General features: G+C 45.3%; 1 protein-coding gene across 3 annotated transcripts in view; it reads right to left on the reverse strand.

Moving 5' to 3' along the window:
- Nucleotides 1-20554, reverse strand: part of LOC143930409 (uncharacterized) — a 110153-nt gene that overhangs the window by 37729 nt on the left and 51870 nt on the right. For all 3 annotated transcript variants that reach the window (XM_077454712.1, XM_077454713.1, XM_077454711.1), the window contains exon 2: nucleotides 15020-15184. In XM_077454712.1, coding sequence (XP_077310838.1) covers nucleotides 15020-15175 — 156 coding nt within the window. In that variant the 5' untranslated portion in view covers nucleotides 15176-15184. The remainder of the gene's footprint in view (nucleotides 1-15019; nucleotides 15185-20554) is intronic.

The raw sequence follows: 20554 nt of genomic DNA on the forward strand, positions 1-20554 counted from the left end.
AGAGAGGGTCTGAGACTTATTTAACCGCTTTAAGTAATTAATGACTACTCCTTCCTTGCAAATGAAACTTAAAAGGTATGTCAACCTCTACATCGTCGGGTTCCCCTAAAAGCAAAGTACTTTGTTGGTGCCCATCCTCACTGACAGCAGGAATCCCTCCCCAGGTCAAAGATAATTTTCACAGTAATTATCAGTTTGCTGACTTTGTCTTTGCACGTAAGTGTAGCATTAGAATTGTATGTTTAATGCGCAAAGTAATGCACTTACGTAAAAGCAGAAATCAGAGGCATATCTGTGTAGTAAACATCCTCCTGGCCAGTAGAAGGAGTTGTATGCTCTGAACACGTAGCCTTGCTTCCTGTTCTACCAGTCCTCCCTACACAGAAGTCTGCCCTCTGGGCGATATCATTTCCCTCCGTGCGGTCCACGCTAGGCTGCCTGGATCGTCTCCACTTCCTGGTTTGGAATCAGCATTCTAGACAGTTCCTAATACCATCTGGAAGCCCAGGAAACCAGGTTGCTGGCACCCCTCGAAGAGGATGTTTACTACACAGATATGCCTTTGATTTCTGCTTTTATGCAAGTGCATTGCTTTGCACATTAAACATACAATTCTAATATGACACTTGGGTGGGCCTCCCTCCTTTCCTCTTTTTGCAGTTCTTCTGGCATTAAGAGGTACTTATAATGGCCTGTTCTGGTATTAAACGCATTTTTCCATTCGTCACCCTACTTAATCCTCACGAGACTGTATACCCCTCTCAAATCAAGCTTTGTGAAAAACGCTGCTGCCTTGAGGCGGGCAAATAACTCCGTAATCAACGGAATCAGGCATTCTTAATTGTGAAACAATTGAGACCCCTATAATCAATACAAGGTCTCTGTTCACCACTTTTCTTCTTCACAAAGAAGAAATCAGCACCAGCAGGAGACGCGGACTTGCGGATGAAACCTCAAGAAAGTGCGTCTGCAACATACTCCTCCTTGGTCTTAACCTCCAAGACCGATAAAGGGTAAACCCGGCCATGAGAGGATATGGCACCAGGCTGAAGGTCAGTTGCGCAATCATACAACTGCTGTGGAGGCAAACTATCAGCTTACAGACCAGAGTAAATAAGGTGAATAATACTCGGTCCAATTTGAACCATCCAGAATGGCCTGGGCATGCCGGGATCGCAAACAGATGAATCGCATGAACCTCCATAGACTCTACCACCAGATGAAAAAGAGAGAAATGGTTATCCAGAGCTTGGACAGCACATAGGACACATGAGCACAGCCACACAAATGCAAACATATTAGACATGTGCAAAAGGAAAAAATTTGTTTAGTTTTGTTTCGTTTTAATTCGTTAATTCATTAATTTCGTTTAGTTATATTCGTTAACTTCCTTAAATTCGTTTTCGGATTTCGTTTAGTTTTCTACCGAATTCGAAAAATCGGCCACATTCGAAAATATTTCAACGAAATTCGAAAATATTTCTACCGGATTCGAAATGATTTCAACATGATTCGACATTATTTCAACCACATTCGAAAATATTTTGTGACCCGAATTTAGGGCCATGTATCTCGGGGTCACTTGGTGCTAGAAACTCCAAATTTGGATATGTTGTAGTGCTAGTACTATTGTGTTTGCATACCAAATTTGGGGTTTCTAGCTATAAGTGTCCCCGAGATATGTGGCCCCAAAATCGGGTCGCAAAATGTTATTAGTTAATAGAGCAGAGAATGACATTTTGCGACCCGATTTTGGGGCCACATATCTCGGGGTCACTTATAGCTAGAAACCCCAAATTTGGTATGCAAACACAATTATACTAGCTCTACAACATACCCAAATTTGAAGTGTCTAGCACCAAGTGACCTCGAGATACATGGCCCTAAAGTCGGGTCACAAAATATTTTCGAATGCGGTTGAAATAATGTTGAATCATGTTGAAATCATTTCGAATGCAGTTGAAATAATTTCGAATGCAGTTGAAATAATTTCGAATCATGTTGAAATAATTTCGAATGCATTCGAAATTATTTCAACACGATTCAACATTATTTCAACTGCATTTGAAAATATTTTGTGACCCGACTTTAGGGCCATGTATCTCGGCGTCACTTGGTGCTAGACACTTCAAATTTGTAGAGCTAGTATTATTGTGTTTGCATACCAAATTTGGGGTTTCTAGCTATAAGTGACCCCGAGATATGTGGCCCCAAAATCGGGTCGCAAAATGTTATTCTCTGCTCTAATAACTAATAACATTTTGCGACCCGATTTTGGGGCCACATATCTCGGGGTCACTTATAGCTAGAAACCCCAAATTTGGTATGCAAACACAATAATACTAGCACTACAACATATCCAAATTGGTTGGGCGAAGAGTGGGGCGTGGCTTCGGGGTAAGCATACAGATGGAGAGAGACTAAGTGGAGAGGGGCGTGAATCAGGAAGATAGCAGACAAGCGGGGACAAAAGAACAGAAGCGAGGGAACTATAATTTGAGCCATCTAAACAGGCATAATATATAAATTAGATGGCTCAAATTATAGTTCCCTCTCTTCTGTCCTTTTGTCCCCGCTTGTCTGCTCGTTTCATCTGTATTCATTACATCCTCTCCCCGTTGTCTCCTCCTCTATCTTCCTGATTCACGCCCCTCTCCACTTAGTCTCTCTCCATCTGTATGCTTACCCCGAAGCCACGCCCCACTCTCCGCCAAACCACGCCTCCTGTTTCAATCTCTCTTCCTCTATTTAAACCCCTGTTTTCCCCTTCTCATCTGATTGGCCTGATGAAAGAGCGCGGTCGTCTCTCCACCTCGACCCGAACGCTCAGGAAACGCGTCGCCCGCCGTGACGTCACAACCCCGCGACCCGCGTGTCACCGCTAACCAAGCCTCGCTTTGGAAACACATCCTCTGCGTCCACCAAGCCGGTATTTTTTAACAACAAACTCGTGGTAACGCCAGGAGAGGACAACATGACACCCGCGGACCGGATCCTATGTGACGGACGAATCAGATGAAAAAACCGCCCCCCTTGTATTCTACATGCCTTTTTATGCCTTGGAAAATGTGAGTGCATCATCTGTTTGTTTTACCTGTGAATAAATTGCCTTTTAAAAATCTACACCCAGAGGCGCCCCCTTCTTCTTCTCTTTTCCTGCAACAGTCTAGGAGCCTGGTTTCAGCTCCCTGTGGTGGCAGCCCTGCATTCCAAAGTCCCACTCAAAGAATGAAAGACACTTTCACGGGACTTGAGAACTAAAAGTTCTCATTCATATTATCGTCCAATATAACTTTATACAGACAGCCCTCTGGAGTATATTATTTTCTGATCTTTTGCGCCTCTACTTGTCGTGCACCTGGGAGACACACCAAACATGTGGAAGAAGGTGCTCTGGTCAGATGAAACCAAAATCGAACTTTTTGCCCACAATGTAAAACGATATGTTTGGCGTAAAAGCAACACAGCTCATCACCCTCAACACACCATCCCCACTGTCAAACATGGTGGTGGCAGCATCATGGTTTGGGCCTGCTTTTCTTCAGCAGGGACAGGGAAGATGGTTAAAATTGAGGGGAAGATGGATGCAGCCAAATGCAGGACCATTCTGGATGAAAACCTGTTGGAGTCTGCAAAAGACCTGAAACTGGGACGGAGATTTATCTTTCAACAAGACAATGATCCCAAACATACAGCAAAATCTACAAAGGAATGGTTCACATATAAACGTATCCAGGTGTTAGAATGGCCAAGTCAAAGTCCAGACCTGAATCCAATCGAGAATCTGTGGAAAGAGCTGAAAACTGCTGTTCACAAAGGCTCTCCATCCAACCTCACTGAGCTCGAGCTGTTTTGCAAGGAAGAATGGGCAAGAATTTCAGTCTCTCGATGTGCAAAACTGATAGACATACCCCAAGCGTCTTGCAGCTGTAATCGCAGCAAAAGGTGGCTCTACAAAGTATTAACGCAAGGGGGGCGAATAATTTTGCACGCCCCACTTTTAATTTTTTTATTAGTTAAAAAAGTTTCAAAAATCCAATAGATTTCATTCCACTTCACAATTGTGTCCCACTTGTTGATGATTCTTCACAAAAAAAAATTTTTTTATATATTTTATATCTTTATGTTTGAAGCCTGAAATGTGGCAAAAGGTTGAAAGGTTCAAAGGGGCCGAATACTTTCGCAAGGCACTGTGTATATATATATATATATATATATATGCATGCATGGAGAAACATAGAACAGACCAAATAACTGGAGTACATATATTACCCCATGGAAAAACCATACGTTCCAAATCAGAAAGAGAAGCTATTTTTCCATGCCTCCAGATACAAACCCCTCCAAAAAAGGCCTGTAATTGGCTGCCTCATTCAGGTCTGGAAAGGTTGTAGCCTGGAGCATGAAAATACATTAAAGTTCTTTTTGTAAAAAAAAGTCCCCTCCTCTTGCATTTGGATGCACTCTGTCCAAAACTTGATCCACGGACAAGTGCCATTGTGCAGGGATAGAACATGTCTTCCCAGGGGGAGATCTGGAACACATTTGCCCATACTCCAGATATGTTTGGACATCCTAGATCTTAATTCGACCTTGGTTTTGCCTACGTAAAACTAACCACAATCGCAGAGTAGTGGGTATACCCCCCCCCCCCCCCCCCCGGTCTTACAGTTGTCAAAATGCGCTGCTTTAAAGGGTCTTCCATTTAGCAACATGCATGTGGGTTCCACCTGTATATACTGACAAAAAGTGCAGCCCTCACGGGTGTATGTGCCTTTGATTTTCAGGGATCACCTCGATTCTCACCCCTAAACTCGCTTTGAACAATACAGTCTCTAATTGATGTACCACTTCTAAAAGTAATAAGTGGTTTGGTTGGCACAAATCTGCCCAGATTGGCATCCGTGGATAAGAGGTGCCAGTATTTTTGCACAATATTGCACATTTTATTGTGTTGCTTGGAGCAGGATATTATTATTCTAGTCGCATTTTCATTTTGAACATCACTTTTTTGTTTATGAGAGTACAATAGTTAATGGCACTTGTCCGAGAATCAAGTTTTTGGTCCTGGACAGAGTGCATCCAAGTGCAAGAGGCGGGGACTGGAACAAAATAATTTTACAAAAAGAACTTAAATGGATTTTCATGCTCCAGGCTACAACCTTTCCAGGCCTGAATGAGGCAGCCAATTACAGGCCTTTTTTGGAGGAGTTTGTATCTGGAGGCATGGAAAAATAGGAAAAATAGGAAGATCTATATGTCACAGTACTACTCACAGTGAGCCCACAGGTGAGCAGGTGACACGGGATCCCCCAGGGCGTGGAATCTAAGAGCCAGCAGGTGTTCCGCCAGGGACTCTCTCACGAAGGTTTGGGCTTAGCTGCGTGCTGACCCCAGGTCACGACCCCTGGGTTCACGCTCGCTAGGGAAGTACCAGAAGACACTGTTAGACAAGGATAGATGGATGAAGCAAAGGAGAGCCGGATAGTGAGCCAAGGTCAGGGCGGGCTGCAGACCACGTAATCAGAACAAGCAGGGTCGGTACACAAGAGATCAGTTCACGAGGGGTCAGGTAAAACAGGATACACAGGGGAGCTTCAGAAACAAATGTTGCTCAAGCAATGGTAGCTGGTTAGAAAGGGATTTAAATAGAGAAGCACATGAGGGGCTGGACAGGAAGTAGCAGGAAGGAAACATATATTAGGCAACAAATGAAGGGCGGTGACACCCATAGCTGCAGAGTGCAGAGAGCTGAACACCCGCCAGTGGAACAACAGATGCCAGCCGACCCACTGCAGTAAGGTGAGACACAGATCAGCTCCGCACACTATACATGTGTTTCCAGCTTCTCTTTCTGATTTGGAACGTCGTATGTTTTTCCATGGGGTAATATATCTACTCCTGTTATTTGGTCTGTTCTATGTTTCTCCATAATAAATATATATATATATATATATATATATATGTGTGTATATATGATTTGCCATTGTTATCTCTTATTATTTTTTTCATTTTTTCATTTTTCATGTAAATTTTTTGTTCAAATTATGGATAAGGGGATATTCTGGTGTAATTTATGTATGCTTAATCTGTTTGCCTTTATTGTACAAATGTTTGCATTTGTGTGGCTGTGCTCATGTGTCCTATGTGCTGTCCAAGCTCTGGATAACCATTCCTCTCTTTTTCATCTGGTGGTGGAGTCTATGGAGGTTCATGCGATTCATCTGTTTGTGATCCCGGCACGCCCATGCCGTTCTGGATGGTTCAAATTGGACTGAGTATTATTTATCTGGTCCACCTTGTCCGCCTGTATGGCCTTCCCCCACACGATCTCCCTTATTTTGTGGGCATTCATCGGTCCCATACCTTTGGGACTGATGACTTCCTTTCCCCATTCCGTCCATGTCCCACTTTCCATCTCCAGTATCTGTCACCACACTTGCCATTTTTTGTGCAGGAAGTATAGGAGATCCATTGTTACATCCTTTTGGCTCCGTATCATGTTGAGTGGCTCTTCGGGCGACCGTGATGCACGACGTCACTCCTCCTACATCGCTATTTTGGATGTGGGCAGGGGGTGACGCCGTGCGCCGTGCACTCGGGGGACCACGGGGTCAGCAGAGATGTATGTGTGGGTGATGATTATCACCCACACCTGGTAGTAGGGCGAGGTTGGTTGCTAATTAACTTCTATATCTAGCGAACCTCAGCAAGGGTGCATTAGTGCTGCAGCTTCTGACAAGGCAACATACTAGCACTGTTCACAGGCTTAGGTAAATGTTATTAATTTTCGTTACATATTGTGGCCGTTCAGAATCTGTTTGGCTACATTAATTTTACTCCTATTTAATTCAGTTTCTTGTTTATTTATATATCCTCTCTCCCTTGGATGTATGCATCTGTGGGATTGTCCTTTGAGGCTCTGTTTATACTTGTTTTTGTCAGGTCACCTTGAGGCCAGGTGACAGATGCACACCGTAGGGACCAGGAGTGCACCTCAAGGTTGTGGACCCTACGGCTGACTGCTGCGGACGGGAGTTAAGGTGATAAGGAAGGCAGGGCCGCCGGAACACCAAGACAGATGCCACCAGGGTTAGAGAGTAAGATTTCCTGGGGCGCGGAGTCTAAGAGCCAGCAGGTGTTCACCAGAGCCTCTAGTGGTGAGGATGGACTGGGCTGCAACTGGCTCCAGGTCACGACCCCCAGGGTCCCCCAGCTCACATCCATAGTAGGCAACAGGAGGATAGGGATAGTGAGGGATTAAGCTAAGGTCGGGGCCACAAGCAGACAAGGACAGCAGAGTTCACGCCAAAGGATCAGGATCACAGGCAAACAGGGATAGTCAGGGACACGCCAAAAGGTCAAGATCACAGGCAAACAGGGATAGTCAGGGACACGCCAAAAGGTCAGGATCACAGGCAAACAGGGATAACCAGGGGCACGCCAAAGTCGGAAACAGAACAACTGAAGAGCACACGGCAGGTAACAGGAAGCCAAACACACAAAGGTTGATCAGCAGGGTTGGCCTGCAGTGCACAGGTTAATATAGAGTTCTCTGATAGGCGCTAGGGTGGAACCATGCCAGAGGAGGGATTACAAAAGCAGTCAGGTGAGAGTCGGCTGGTCTCTAGAGATGAACACATGGAGACAGGTAAGCAAACTCTATTGCATAACCGTGACAGTACCCCCCCCTCTTACGAGGCCTCCCCCTTCCCCACCTGGGACCAGGTTTAGAGGGGAACTTCAAATGAAACTTCCTCAACAGATGAGGTGCAAAGACCTCGGAAGCCGAAATCCACGACCTCTCCTCAGGACCAAACCCTTTCCAGTGCACAAGGTACTGGAGAATGCCTCTACAGAGTCGGGAATCCAAAATTTGGCTAACCTCGTACTCCTGATCATCAGAGACCGGTGCTACGGTAGAGAGAGGACGAGAGAACTTATTTAGGACTAAAGGCTTCAGAAGGGCAACATGGCCCGGAGTTAGAGATTTTGAGGCTTTTGGGAATCTGGAGCTTGAAACAAACCGGATTCAGTTTAGAAGTTATGGTGTACAGACCAATGAATCTTGAGGCAAATTTGAGAGAAGGAACCCAGAGTTTGATGTTCCTGGTGGAGAGCCAGACTTTGTCTCCTGGCTGAAGAGAAGGTGGCTTACGCCTGCGACTGTCAGTAAAACTCTTGAATTTGTTGGCAGCTTTCTGGAGGGAATCATGAACGTCAGCCCACATGGAATTGAATGATTTCTGAACAGCAGCCAAAGCTAAAAATGTCAGAAGAACAAGTCAAAGGAAGAGGGAGTTGAGGATGTCTTCCATAAACAGTGACAATGGGTTTTTTCTGAGAACTGACGTTGACATGATTATTGTGGGAGAACTCAGCCCACTGTAATAGTGATGCCCAATCATCATGATGGGCCGAGACCAAGGTACGGAGAAAGACCTCCAACTCCTGATTAACCCTCTCAGTCTGGCAATTGGATTGGGGATGGTAATAATAGGTAAAATCCAAGGTAATGTTGAGGGATTTGCAAAAAGCTCTCCAAAAACGAGAAGTAAACTGCACACCCCTGTTCGAAACGACATGAGAAGGAACACCATGAAGGCGGAAAATCTCTCGTACAAAAATGGGAACCAAGGTAGGGGCAGAAGGGAGACCAGGAAGAGGAACAAAATGAGCCATCTTGGAGAACCGATCGATTACCACCCAAATGGCCATATTATTCTCTGACAGTGGAAGATAAGTGATAAAATCCATGGCAATATGAGACCAGGGCTCCTTAGGAATGGGCAAAGGCATGAGAAGACCAGCAGGGGTTTGAGTGGAAGATTTAGACTGAGCACAGACGTGACAAGCCTTAATGTAGTCTTTAACATCGGAGCGGAGATTAGGCCACCAGTAGTGACGACTGATGAGCAGGAAGGATCGGAGGAACCCAGCATGACCTGCCACCTTAGAATCATGTCCCCAATGAAGGATCTTAGCTCTTAACTCCGTGGGAATAAAGGTCTTGCCAGGAGGAATTTTTGATTCCAGGGTGGTAGAATGGGCAACAATGCATGAAGTAGGAATGATCGGCTCAGCATCAGGGGTGGACTCCTCGTCCAAAGTGTCAAATGACCTAGAGAGCACATCAGCTCGACCATTGCAGGAACCAGGTTTGTACGTAATCGTGAATTTAAAACGGGAAAAAAAGAGACTCCACCTGGCCTGTCTGGTGTTTAGACGTTTGGCATTCTGTAGGTATTGAAGATTCTTGTGACCAGTAAAGATCGTTATGGAGTGAGGGGAACCTTCCAAGAGATGACGCCACTCCTCCAATGCCAATTTAATTGCGAGAAGTTCCCGATCACCAATGGCATAATTTCTCTCTGTCTGAGAATTTTTTTGGGAGAAGAACGCACATGGTTGACGTTTCTTCTCAAAGAACTGAAGAAGCACAGCTCCCACCCCCATCTAGAAGCGTCTACTTCAATAAGAAATGGGTCCCCAGGATATGGTCTCCTCAAGAGAGGTCCAGAGACAAAGGCCTGTTTCAGATCGTGAAACGCAGAGACAGCCTCGGGAGGCCAGTCTTTGGCATTCACACCCTTCTTGGTCAAAGCGATAATAGGCGCGGCAATGGAAGAGTAATTCCTTATGAACTGCCTATAATAAATTGTGAAGCCAAGAAAGTGATGTGTGGCCTTGAGGCTAGCGGGAAGGGGCCAGTTGGTAATGGCTGAGACCTTTCCGGGATCCATGCAAAGACCCGAACTAGAAACAAAACATCCCAGAAACAGGACCTCAGAACATTCAAAGGAACATTTCTCCATCTTGGCATAGAGATTATTCTCTAAGGCGCTGAAGTACGGTGTGGACATGGTTTCTGTGAGCAGGCAGATTTTCAGAAAAGATCAGAATATCATCCAGATAGATGACAACAAACTGGTACAGTAGATCCTTGAAGATTTCATTGACAAAGTTCTGGAACACAGCTGGAGCCTTACACAAACCAAAAGGCATAACCAGGTATTCGTAATGCCCGTCCCTAGTGTTAAACGCAATCTTCCATTCATCACCTTCCCGTATTTGAATGAGATTGTATGCACCTCTGAGATCCAACTTAGTGAAAATGGAAGCCCCCTTTAACCTGTCGAATAGCTCAGATATTAGAGGTAAGGGGTATCAGTTTTTGATAGTCACTGCGTTTAAACCTCTATAGTCGATGCAGGGTCTGAGGGTACCATCCTTTTTGGCAACGAAAAAGAACCCTGCTCCTGCAGGCGATGTGGATTTCCAGATGAAACCTCTCTCCAGATTCTCGGCGACATATTCAGACATGGCCTGGGTCTCTGTAATGGACAGAGGGTAGGTACGACCCCTGGGCAGGGTTTCTCCAGGGACAAGGTCAATAGCACAGTCAAAAGATCTGTGGGGAGGAAGCACCTCAGCAGACTTCTTACAGAACACATCCCTGTAATCGCTGTATGCCGTGGGAAGATCAGACAATACGGATGTGGTAGCAATGGGAAGTTTCCACTTGGGAGCCACCTTGAGAAGACAGGACGAGAAACACGAAGGACCCTAAGCCAGAATCTGCCCAGAAACCCAGTCCACATGTGGAGAGTGGAGCTGTAGCCAAGGAAGGCCCAATACAATGCGGGTAGAGGCCTTGGGTAGAATGAGGAAATCCACTCCTGGTAGAGTATCCCTACCGACATCCTAATAGGTAGCATCTGGAAACAGATAGGGCCCCCTGGAAGCACAGTGCCATCAATTGCCGAGACTACCAGTGGTGTAGCGAGGGGAGAAAGGGTAAGCTTCATAGAAGAAGCAGTTCTCCAGTCCTCAAAATTGCCGGCAGCCCCGGAGTCCAGATATGCTAGGACTGATTGGGGAGAAATGCCTACATGGAGGAACACTGGAAGAAGAAGATGAGAAGGTGATGTTTCTGATTCCAATATTCCACCTTCCAAATGTATTAGACCTGAGCGTTTCCCGGAGGAAGCGAGCAGGAGTCACGAAAATGACCCTTGCCCCCACAATAAAGACACAATAAAGACACAAGAGTTCTGCGTCTAGCACGTTCTTCTGGGGTTAGTCTGGTCTGGCCCAGCTGCATGGGTTCCTCAGCAGGCAGAGGATGCTCCACAGGGCGACGGGGAAAGAGATCAGGCTGACTAGGACCTAGGGGGTGCTGGTGTCTTTTTTGTCTAAGGACCTCTCCTGGAAACGAATGTCAATCTGATTGCATAAGGAAATTGCATCGTCCAGACTGGCGGGGATAGCTCTTCCTGCTACTTCGTCCTTCACTCGGTCAGAGAGGCCATGTAAAAAGGTTGCGACCAGGGCCTCATTGTTCCAGCTCAATTCAGCTGTGAGGATACGGAACTGAAGTGCATATTGTCCCACTGAACAAAATTATTGGCGAAGGCGTAAAAGGGCACTAGCCGCAGAAGAAACCCGAGCTGGCTCCTCGAAGATATTATGAAAGAGCTTCAAGAAGTTGGACAGGCTGTAAACCACCGGATCATTTTTCTCCCACAGGGGAGCAGCCCAGGCTAAAGCTTCACCGGAGAGGAGGGAAATGATATAGGCTACCTTTGCCCAATCAGACAGAAAGTTTTGAGGCTGGAGCTCAAAATGAATGGTGCATTGGCTGAGGAAGCCCCTGCAGGTCTTGGAGTCCCCAGCGAAACGGGACGGAGCTGGCAGTAATAATGAATGCGTGGATGCGACTGGTGCGATAGGTGCAGCTGCTGACTGTACTTAAGGCTGCAGGTTCGGGGTTCCCAAGGAAGCCTGCAGCTGCTCAGAGCGGGAAGCCAGATCTTGAAGGAATCGCATCACCTGAGTCTGATTAGATTCCTGGGTCTCGAGTCTCCGAACTATGCCCTGCAAAGGATTGACTGCAGGAAGCGGCACATCAGCCGGATCCATGGCTGATCAAACTGTCAGGTCACCTTGAGGCCAGGTGACAGATGCACACCGTAGGGATCAGGAGTGCACCGCAAGGTTGTGGACCCTACGACTGACTGCTGCGGACGGGAGTTAAGGTGATAAGGAAGGCAAGGCCGCCGGAACACCAAGACAGATCCCACTAGGGTTAGAGAGTAAGATTCCCTGGGGCGCAGAGTCTAAGAGCCAGCAGGTGTTCACCAGAGCCTCTAGTGGTGAGGATGGACTGGGCTGCAACTGGCTCCAGGTCGCGACCCCCAGCTCACACCCACAGTAGGCAACAGGAGGATAGGGATAGTGAGGGATTAAGCCAAGGTCGGGGGCCACAAGCAGACAAGGACAGCAGAGTTCACGCCAAAGGTTCAGGATCACAGGCAAACAGGGATAGTCAGGGACATGCCAAAAGGTCAGGATCACAGGCAAACAGGGATAGTCAGGGACACACCAAAATGTCAGGATCACAGGCAAACCGGGATAGCCAGGGACACGCCAAAGTCGGTAACAGAACAACTGAAGAGCACACGGCAGGTAACAGCAAGCCAAACACACAAAGGTTGATCAGCAGGGTTGGCCTGCAGTGCACAGGTTAATATAGAGTTCTCTGATAGGAGCTAGGGTGGAGCCATGCCAGAGGAGGGATTACAAAAGCAGTCAGGTGAGAGTCGGCTGGTCTCTAGAGATGAACACATGGAGACAGGTAAGCAGACAAACTCTATTGCATAACCATGACAGTTTTAAGCCATTAAAAAATATCTGCATTATGGACTTGTGATACAGTCACGTTCATCAGCTTATATTGCATGAAGACTAGGAATGGATATCCTATTCTCCTGAATCAGTGGATTTTTGACATCGTAGTTCTCTGAATCAGTGCGTTTTCTCATCTCCTGTTGTCTTTTTCTATGCACACACAGCACCTTTTTGAGGCATATACATACTTTTTTATTGTATATGTTCTTGAGCACTTTGAAACCAGTGGGCACTTCCTGACTCTTTGGCCAGCCCCCTTCTTCTGGTGGGGTTTTGGGCAAAGAATAGGGGACTATAAAAGTTAGTGTTAGTGGTATACTAGCCCCCTTCCTTATTTCCAGCTTCTCTGTTGATGCGGTCCCGGATTGCCTTCAGGTGTTATCGGCATCCACTTCTCCCACCAACCAGGAATTTATATACATTCTTTTAATTTCTGTGTCATTTATCCATGTTTCTTGGATTTCTATATTGGATGCGTGAGTATACTAGTGACGCATATGCATCTTTCGATTTATTTGTTGTATTGATTGATACAAACACCTATTCAATTATGTTGTTTAAAACCATGTATTTTTTACATTTTAGATTGTTACATTTAGAATAAATTGTATATTTGATAATCCGTGAAGAAATAGTGGGGGACACTCCGCAACGCGTAGGATTCATCGAATATATATAATTATTTGTCATATGTCCATATTTTGAGTGCATTTGCTCTCTGTGAGATATCCATGATATTATACACTCGAAAGCTATTTTGCACAGATAAATATATATTTTCTATATATGTATGTATGAATATCACGTCATTAATTTTGATACATTGTCTAAATAAAGTTATTTTATATTTTTTTGCTACGTTGTATGTCTGATAATCTATGCCTTTAAACTCCCACTCCTAAGGGGAAACCTTGTACTAGATTTAAGATTGGGATGTTGGCTGGTAAATAGCAGAACAGTATCCTAAACCTCCATTTCTTTGATATTTGTTTAGATGCAGAATTCGTTATTTTGGATAATTTGTAACTTCAGATAAATTTGTATTCATTACGTTCACAAACAGTCAAATTTGAAAGGAAATTCCAATACCTATAATTTAATATTTAGTTATTATTACCGTATATACTCGAGTATAGGCCGACCCGAATATAAGCCGAGGCCCCCAATTTACCCCCAAAAAAACTGGCAAACTTATTGACTCGTGTATAAGCCGAGGGTGAGACATGCCTGTCCATCCCTGTGTGTGTGTCCGTCCATCCCTGTGTGTCCGTCCATCCCTGTGTGTCCGTCCATCCATCCCTGTGTGTGTGTGTGTCCATCCATCCATCCATCCCTGTGTGTGTGTGTCTCCATCCATCCATCCATCCATCCCTGTGTGTGTGTGTCTCCATCCATCCATCCATCCATCCCTGTGTGTGTGTGTCTCCATCCATCCATCCATCCCTGTGTGTGTGTGTATCCATCCATCCATCCATCCCTGTGTGTGTGTCTCCATCCATCCATCCATCCGTGTGTGTGTGTCTCCATGTGTGTGTGTGTGTGTGTGTGTGTGTGTGTGTGTGTGTGTGTGTGTGTGTGTGTGTGTGTGTGTGTGTGTGTGTGTGTGTGTCCAGCCTACCTTTGTCCCGAGCCTCCGTCCCGTGTCGTGCCTTGCCTTCGTCCCGTCCCGTCCCGTCCTGTCCCGTGCCGTGCGTTGCCTTGCCTCCGTCCCGTGCCCTCTTCGTCGGCGGCCATTGTAAAATTCAAAAGCCGCGCCTCCTCCTTCGCCTGTGATAGGCGGAACACTGAATTTCCCAGCAGCCTGTGTTCCGCCTATCACGGACGTCGTATCATCCTCGTCCGTAGTACGAGGATGAGCGGATGCCCGTGATAGGCGGAACACAGGCTGCTGGGAAATTCAGTGTTCCGCCTATCACAGGCGAAGGCGGAGCCGGAGGCGCGGCTTTTGAATCAGAATGGCCGCTGTCTGTCTGCTCGACACGCTGATCGAGCGGGCAGACAGCGATGACTCGAGTATAAGCCGAGGGGGGCACTTTCAGCCTCAAAAAAGAGGCTGAAAATCTCGGCTTATACTCGAGTATATACGGTAGTTAGTTATCATTTCAAATTTTACTGATTTTCTTTCTTTTTTCAGATTTTCACATTTTCGGATTTTCAAATCTTTTAATTTCCGAATTCTCAAATTCCGAAAATTTGGAATTTCGGAAATTCGAATTTCAGAATGTTTGGATTTCTGTAAAAAGCAAAAAGAAATGAAACGAAAATGAACAAATTTATTGTCAGTGCACATGTCTACGAGATATCATCGCCATACAGTCCAATAACTCACACTTAATGCCTTGACAGGTATCTTCTTGAAGTGTTTGCTGGTCATAGGAGTCACAGTGGTGGTGGATGGGAATACATTTGAGCCATAGGGATCTGGAGCAGGAACCACCTGTGTCCGAATAATAATGTTCCCAACCTGGGATGTGGTGTAGGACATGTTTTAAGGCTGCAAGGACATAGGAGAAAGATTAGTGGATTGTGTGAGCATATTCAGTCTTTATTTTTTTTAATGTTTGAGAGAGTGAAGTAGGGTAATTCTTTACCAATTTTTTACTGTTGTCTGTGAATTTTTGGAAATTTTTGAACATTTCTGTTCCGTTTTTTTTGATAGGTTTCAGACAGAACAGAAAGTGGGGGCAAAATTTGTCTATTTGACAGGTCACACATATAAAATGAAGTGACTAGACCCCCATTTCCCCTCCTTCCCTCAACAGCAGCATTGACCACAATCTAAACACAATGTATACTAAAGTATGGAAGGTTAGAACTTTTAGGACTGCATTGCTGTGTGCGCACCACTGAGGAAACATTACATAACAGGGTGGATAAAAATCAATGACTTAAAAAAATCTGATTTATTTTATTTAAATCAGATTTGATTTTATCCAATTTATTTCAATAAAATGTTTTTGGAGTAAAAAATCTATCTAAAGATAGTTTTCTACTTAGGATACATGCATTGATGCATTAACACAATTTAACAGTAACGATGAGATAAAAAAAATCAGGAATATTCCTTTATCCCGTTATTTTGTAAAACTATGTACACTACAAACTAAGATTGAATTGGTTCTGATATCGCTGTTTTATTAACCTGACAGCTTATTATTCTAAATAGGAAGCCTTAATTTTGTTTGCAAATATTAAAGATTCTAACTACCAGCAAGAATAAGTCCTTACATTTAAAGATTAAATCATAGTGTAGCGCTAGAGAACAAACTAATACATAGCAATATGTGATCATAAAATATTTTAACCAATCACGGAACTCATATAGTGTGCAAGAAATACACCTTAAGTGTATAATTCGTAAGTGTATATAAAAAAAGTCCAAAGAAAAAATAAAAATAAAAAATAAAAGTCTCTATATAAACGTTGATCAAATCCAAACGTGAGATAAAGGTCACCATCCACCTTCCTTTAAATGAGACTAACATGCAGACACCATGTGGTATTCCCGTCACCTTTCAAGATAAAGGCTTACCAGATGTAATGGACCCACACGAATCTACATTCGGAGGGTCACACAGGCTTGTGTACTCGTATACGAGATTTTAGACGTAATTTTTCCAGGAAAGTAGTGAATCAGACTGGATGTCTCGGCTAGTTGACAAATCCTTCAGCAGTAAAATCCAACTCAAATAGTATTGAACCCATACAAAGAGAAAATAGGGGCCACAATAGTGTAATTCCGTTTAAGAAAAAAATTTAATAAAAAGGTAATGAACTTACATGTAACCAAAGAATCAAGCGCTTAGTCAATAAAAACAGTGCTACAGCAGGAGTTCCGACGCGTTTCGTCCTCCAAAGACGTCATCTGGGGTAACACTCCACTGTAGCACACTCACTTTTATATCCCCCCTTTCAATCTGGGCGAAAATTCCATCTGCCTGTGTCACCGTATATTACTTCCGGTTTAAGATGGCGCCCGGCGTGCGTTCCACGCCTCGCTCTAATGCTACAACAAAAATCTGCCAGCGTTTTACTGCCATAACCCATACGGAGTAAACCGATAAATAAAATCAGCTTTAATCCACCTAGAAAGACAAAATACTAAGGATATTCCCGTCGCACAAAAAACCTCATATCCGGGTCATAGCTGAAATAATGACAGACGCCCAATAAGAAGACTGATCCCACAGTGGGCGTATCTCATTGCATAACCAACCTCATATCCGGGTCATGAGTGAAATGATAACACACGCCCTACATGGGAGACTAATCCCGCGGTGGGCGTGTCCCCGATTAGAGCGTGACGTTTCCAGACAACGGCGCTGGAACGCAACGTCCACAGGAAGCGCCGGTGCACCTGACGCCGGAAGTGACGTGGAAGGAAATACGTCACCTCCGGTCAAAGCACATCCGACATCGGGAATGACTCGAAGGGAAATACGTCACCTACAGTCAACAACGGAGCGCATATATATGCTCCGGAACGCACGGCTCAAGAGGCTGTGCACTAATACACCCACCTATTCAAAAATGCAAAAAATACTAATACGAAATAGACTCTGCACAAATAAAAATAAAAATAAAAAATCTCCTTATTCAAAGTAAAAACTTTAAATCGAATAACACCTAGCAAATAATCAAGGGGTGCATTCACAAAGGACATGAATATATCACCCCCAAAAAATTTACTATTTTTCGACTTGAGTTAAATCAAATCCACCCAATACATAATATAAATACTGAACTGCTGCATTAATGGTTCCATATTGCCTGACTGAAATGAAAAGGACGTTCCAAGTACATAAAGTATCTCATGATAGTGATGGTACAACGCTCCCCTACTGGATCATGGAAGTGAAAAAATATTCTCAATCCTCTATTGTGAATAATAAAGATAAACAAATGACCAATAAGGGCAGACCAACAGTGTGCCTTAAAGCGGAGTTCCACCCAAAAAGGGAACTTCCGCTTTAAGCACTCCTCGCCCCCTTACATGCCACATTTGGCATGTCGTTTTTGGGGGGGGGGGAGTGGGGGCTTCATTAGGAGGGGGACTTCCTGTCCCACTTCCTCCTTCTGCCCAGGGACCGCCAAGGCAACTCCTCCTTTCGCCCCTCCCTCTAGGCGATCTTCTGGGACACGTGAGAGGTCCCAGGAGATGGCCTGTCCACTCGCCCATGCGCCGTGTGTGCTCGGCCGTGAAGCCGAAAGCTGTCACTGCCGGGTGCCCAGAGTGGCAATGGAGGCGCCGGTGGAGCGGAGGGGGAGAGGACCGTGGAACAGGTAAGTGTCTGTTTATTAAAAGTCAGCAACTACACTTTTTGTAGCTGCTGACTTTTAACCACCTCGCGCCCGCCCTATAGCCGAATGACGGCCGTAGAGCAGGCGCTTTTGTCCGGGAGGCCGTCCCTGGACGTCCTGTTGTTTACTTCCGCAATGCGCGCCGCCGCGGGCGCACATCGGGGAAGTTCTGCGTTTGCCGTGTCCCCCGGGGACAGGCAAACACAGATCGCTGTAAACGGCCAATCACAGCGGCCGTTTACAGCGCGATCGGCGTGTCCAATGGGAGATGATCTCATATGTAAACATATGAGGTCATCTCTCAGCGCCGCTCTCCCTCCTCACACAGACAGAGTGTGAGAGGGGAGAGATGAACGGCTGCAGCGGCCGTCAGTGTAAAAAAAAAAGTGCGATCCTCCTCCAGTGCCATCCTGCCCCAGTGCTATCCTGCCCCAGTGCCATCTGCCCCAGTGCCATCCTGCCCCAGTGCCACCTGTCCCCAGTGCCACCTGTTGTCAGTGCCATTTGTCCCCAGTGCCATCTGTCATCAGTGCCACGTATTAGTGCCATCTGTCATCAGTGCAACGTATCAGTGCCATTTGTCATCAGTGCCACCTGTCAGTGTCACGTGCCATCTGTTGTCAGTGTCACGTGTCATCAATGCCACTTATCAGTGCCATCTGTCATCAGTGTCACGCGTCATCGGTGCCACGTATTAGTGCCATCTGTCATCGGTGGCACGTATTAGTGCCATCTGTCATCAGTGCCACGTATTAGTGCCACGTGTCTTCAGTGCCACGTATTAGTGCCACGTATAAGTGCCACGTGTCATCAGTGCCACATATTAGTGCCATCTGTCATCATTGCCACATATTAGTGCCATCTGTCATCAGTGCCACGTATAAGTGTCATCATTGCCACGTATCAGTGCCATCTGTCATCAGTGTCACGTGTCATTGTCCTGGTGCTCCAGGGCCTTCAAAAGTGTAATAAGTAGTCAACAAGTTAGATGTGTAATTTATGTTCCTAGAACACATGATGGTGCTCCCTGTATGTTGGGCCTCTCTATGTGGCCAGGCTGTGAAAAAGTCCCACACATGTGGTATTGTAATACTCAGGAGGAGTAGCAGAATTTTTTTGGGGGTGTCATTTGTGGTATACACATGCCATGTGAGAGAAATAACCTATTACAATGACAATTTTGTGGAGAAAAATAAAAAAAATGAAAAATCTTGCAAAGAATTGTGGGAAAAAAATGACAACATCAAAAAGCTCACTATGCCTCTTACTAAATACCTTGGGATGTCTACTTTCCAAAAAGGGGTCATTTGGGGGGTATTTGTACTTTCCTGGCTTGTTCGGGTCACAAGAATTGAGATCGGCCACCAGTACATCAGATGTGATCAATTTTGTGCGATTCGCACCACAGCTTGTAGACTCTCTAACTTTCACAAAGACCAAATAATATCCACTAATTTGGGTTATTTTTACCAAAGATATGTAGCATTATAAATTGTGGCCAAAATTTATGAAGAAAAATTAATAATTTGCATAATTCTGTCACAGAAACAAAGAAATATGCGTTTTTTTTTTCAAAATTTTCGGTCTTTTTTAATTTATAGCGCAAAAAATAAAAACCCCAGAGGTGATCAAATACCACCAAAAGAAAGCTCTATTTGTGGGAAAAAAAGGACAAAAAACTCACTTGGGTACAGTGTTGCATGACTGAGTAATTGTCATTCAAAGTGTGAGAGCACCGAAAGCTGAAAATTGGTCTGGGCAGGAAGGGTGTTTAAGTGCCCAGTAAGCAAGTGGTTAATAAACATAAAAAGCCTGGAACTCCACTTTATCACAATTACGTTTATTTGTTTTAAACAAATGCAAAAAATAACTGCTGTGATATCAGTGTCCATGGGTGAAAAACATCTTGCATGTAGGCCAGTAGCAAATAGATAAATAAACAAATATCTGTGGCAGGACAAAGGGCTACCATAGTGTGGAATCTTTTATTTTTATTTTTTATAAAATGTATACTAAGGCTCGGTTCACACAGGGGCGACTAGGGGCGACACGACTTTGGGAAGGCAACTTGGAGACGACTTGTGAATGATTGACAGCGCGACTTGGCACTACTTGACAGCGCGACTTGGGGCGACTTACAAGTCGCGCAAGGCCAGGCAACTTTTGCCGTGGCCAATCAGAGAATGAGCTCTGAAGGGGGAACTCCACGCCAAATTTCTGAAAAAAATTTGGCGTGGGTTCCCCCTCCGAGAGCATACCAGGCCCTTAGGTCTGGTATGGATTCCAAGGGGAACCCCTTACGCCGAAAAAAACGGCGTGGGGGTCCCCCCCAGATCCACACCAGACCCTTATCCGAGCACGCTACCCGGTCGGCCAGGAAAGGGGGTGGGGACGAGCAGGCGCCTTGGCACCTTGTCCCCATGTTGATGAGGACAAGGGCCTCTTCCCGACAACCCTGGCCGTTGGTTGTCGGGGTCTGCGGGCGGGGGGCTTATCGGAATCCAGGAGCCCCCTTTAATAAGGGGCCCCCGGATACCGGCCCCCCACCCTATGTGAATGAGTA

The sequence above is a fragment of the Lithobates pipiens genome, unplaced genomic scaffold, assembly GCF_037356315.1.
Source record: "Lithobates pipiens isolate NorthernLeopardFrog02 unplaced genomic scaffold, aLitPip1_a1.2 Scaffold_25, whole genome shotgun sequence".
Classification (NCBI taxonomy): domain Eukaryota; kingdom Metazoa; phylum Chordata; class Amphibia; order Anura; family Ranidae; genus Lithobates; species Lithobates pipiens.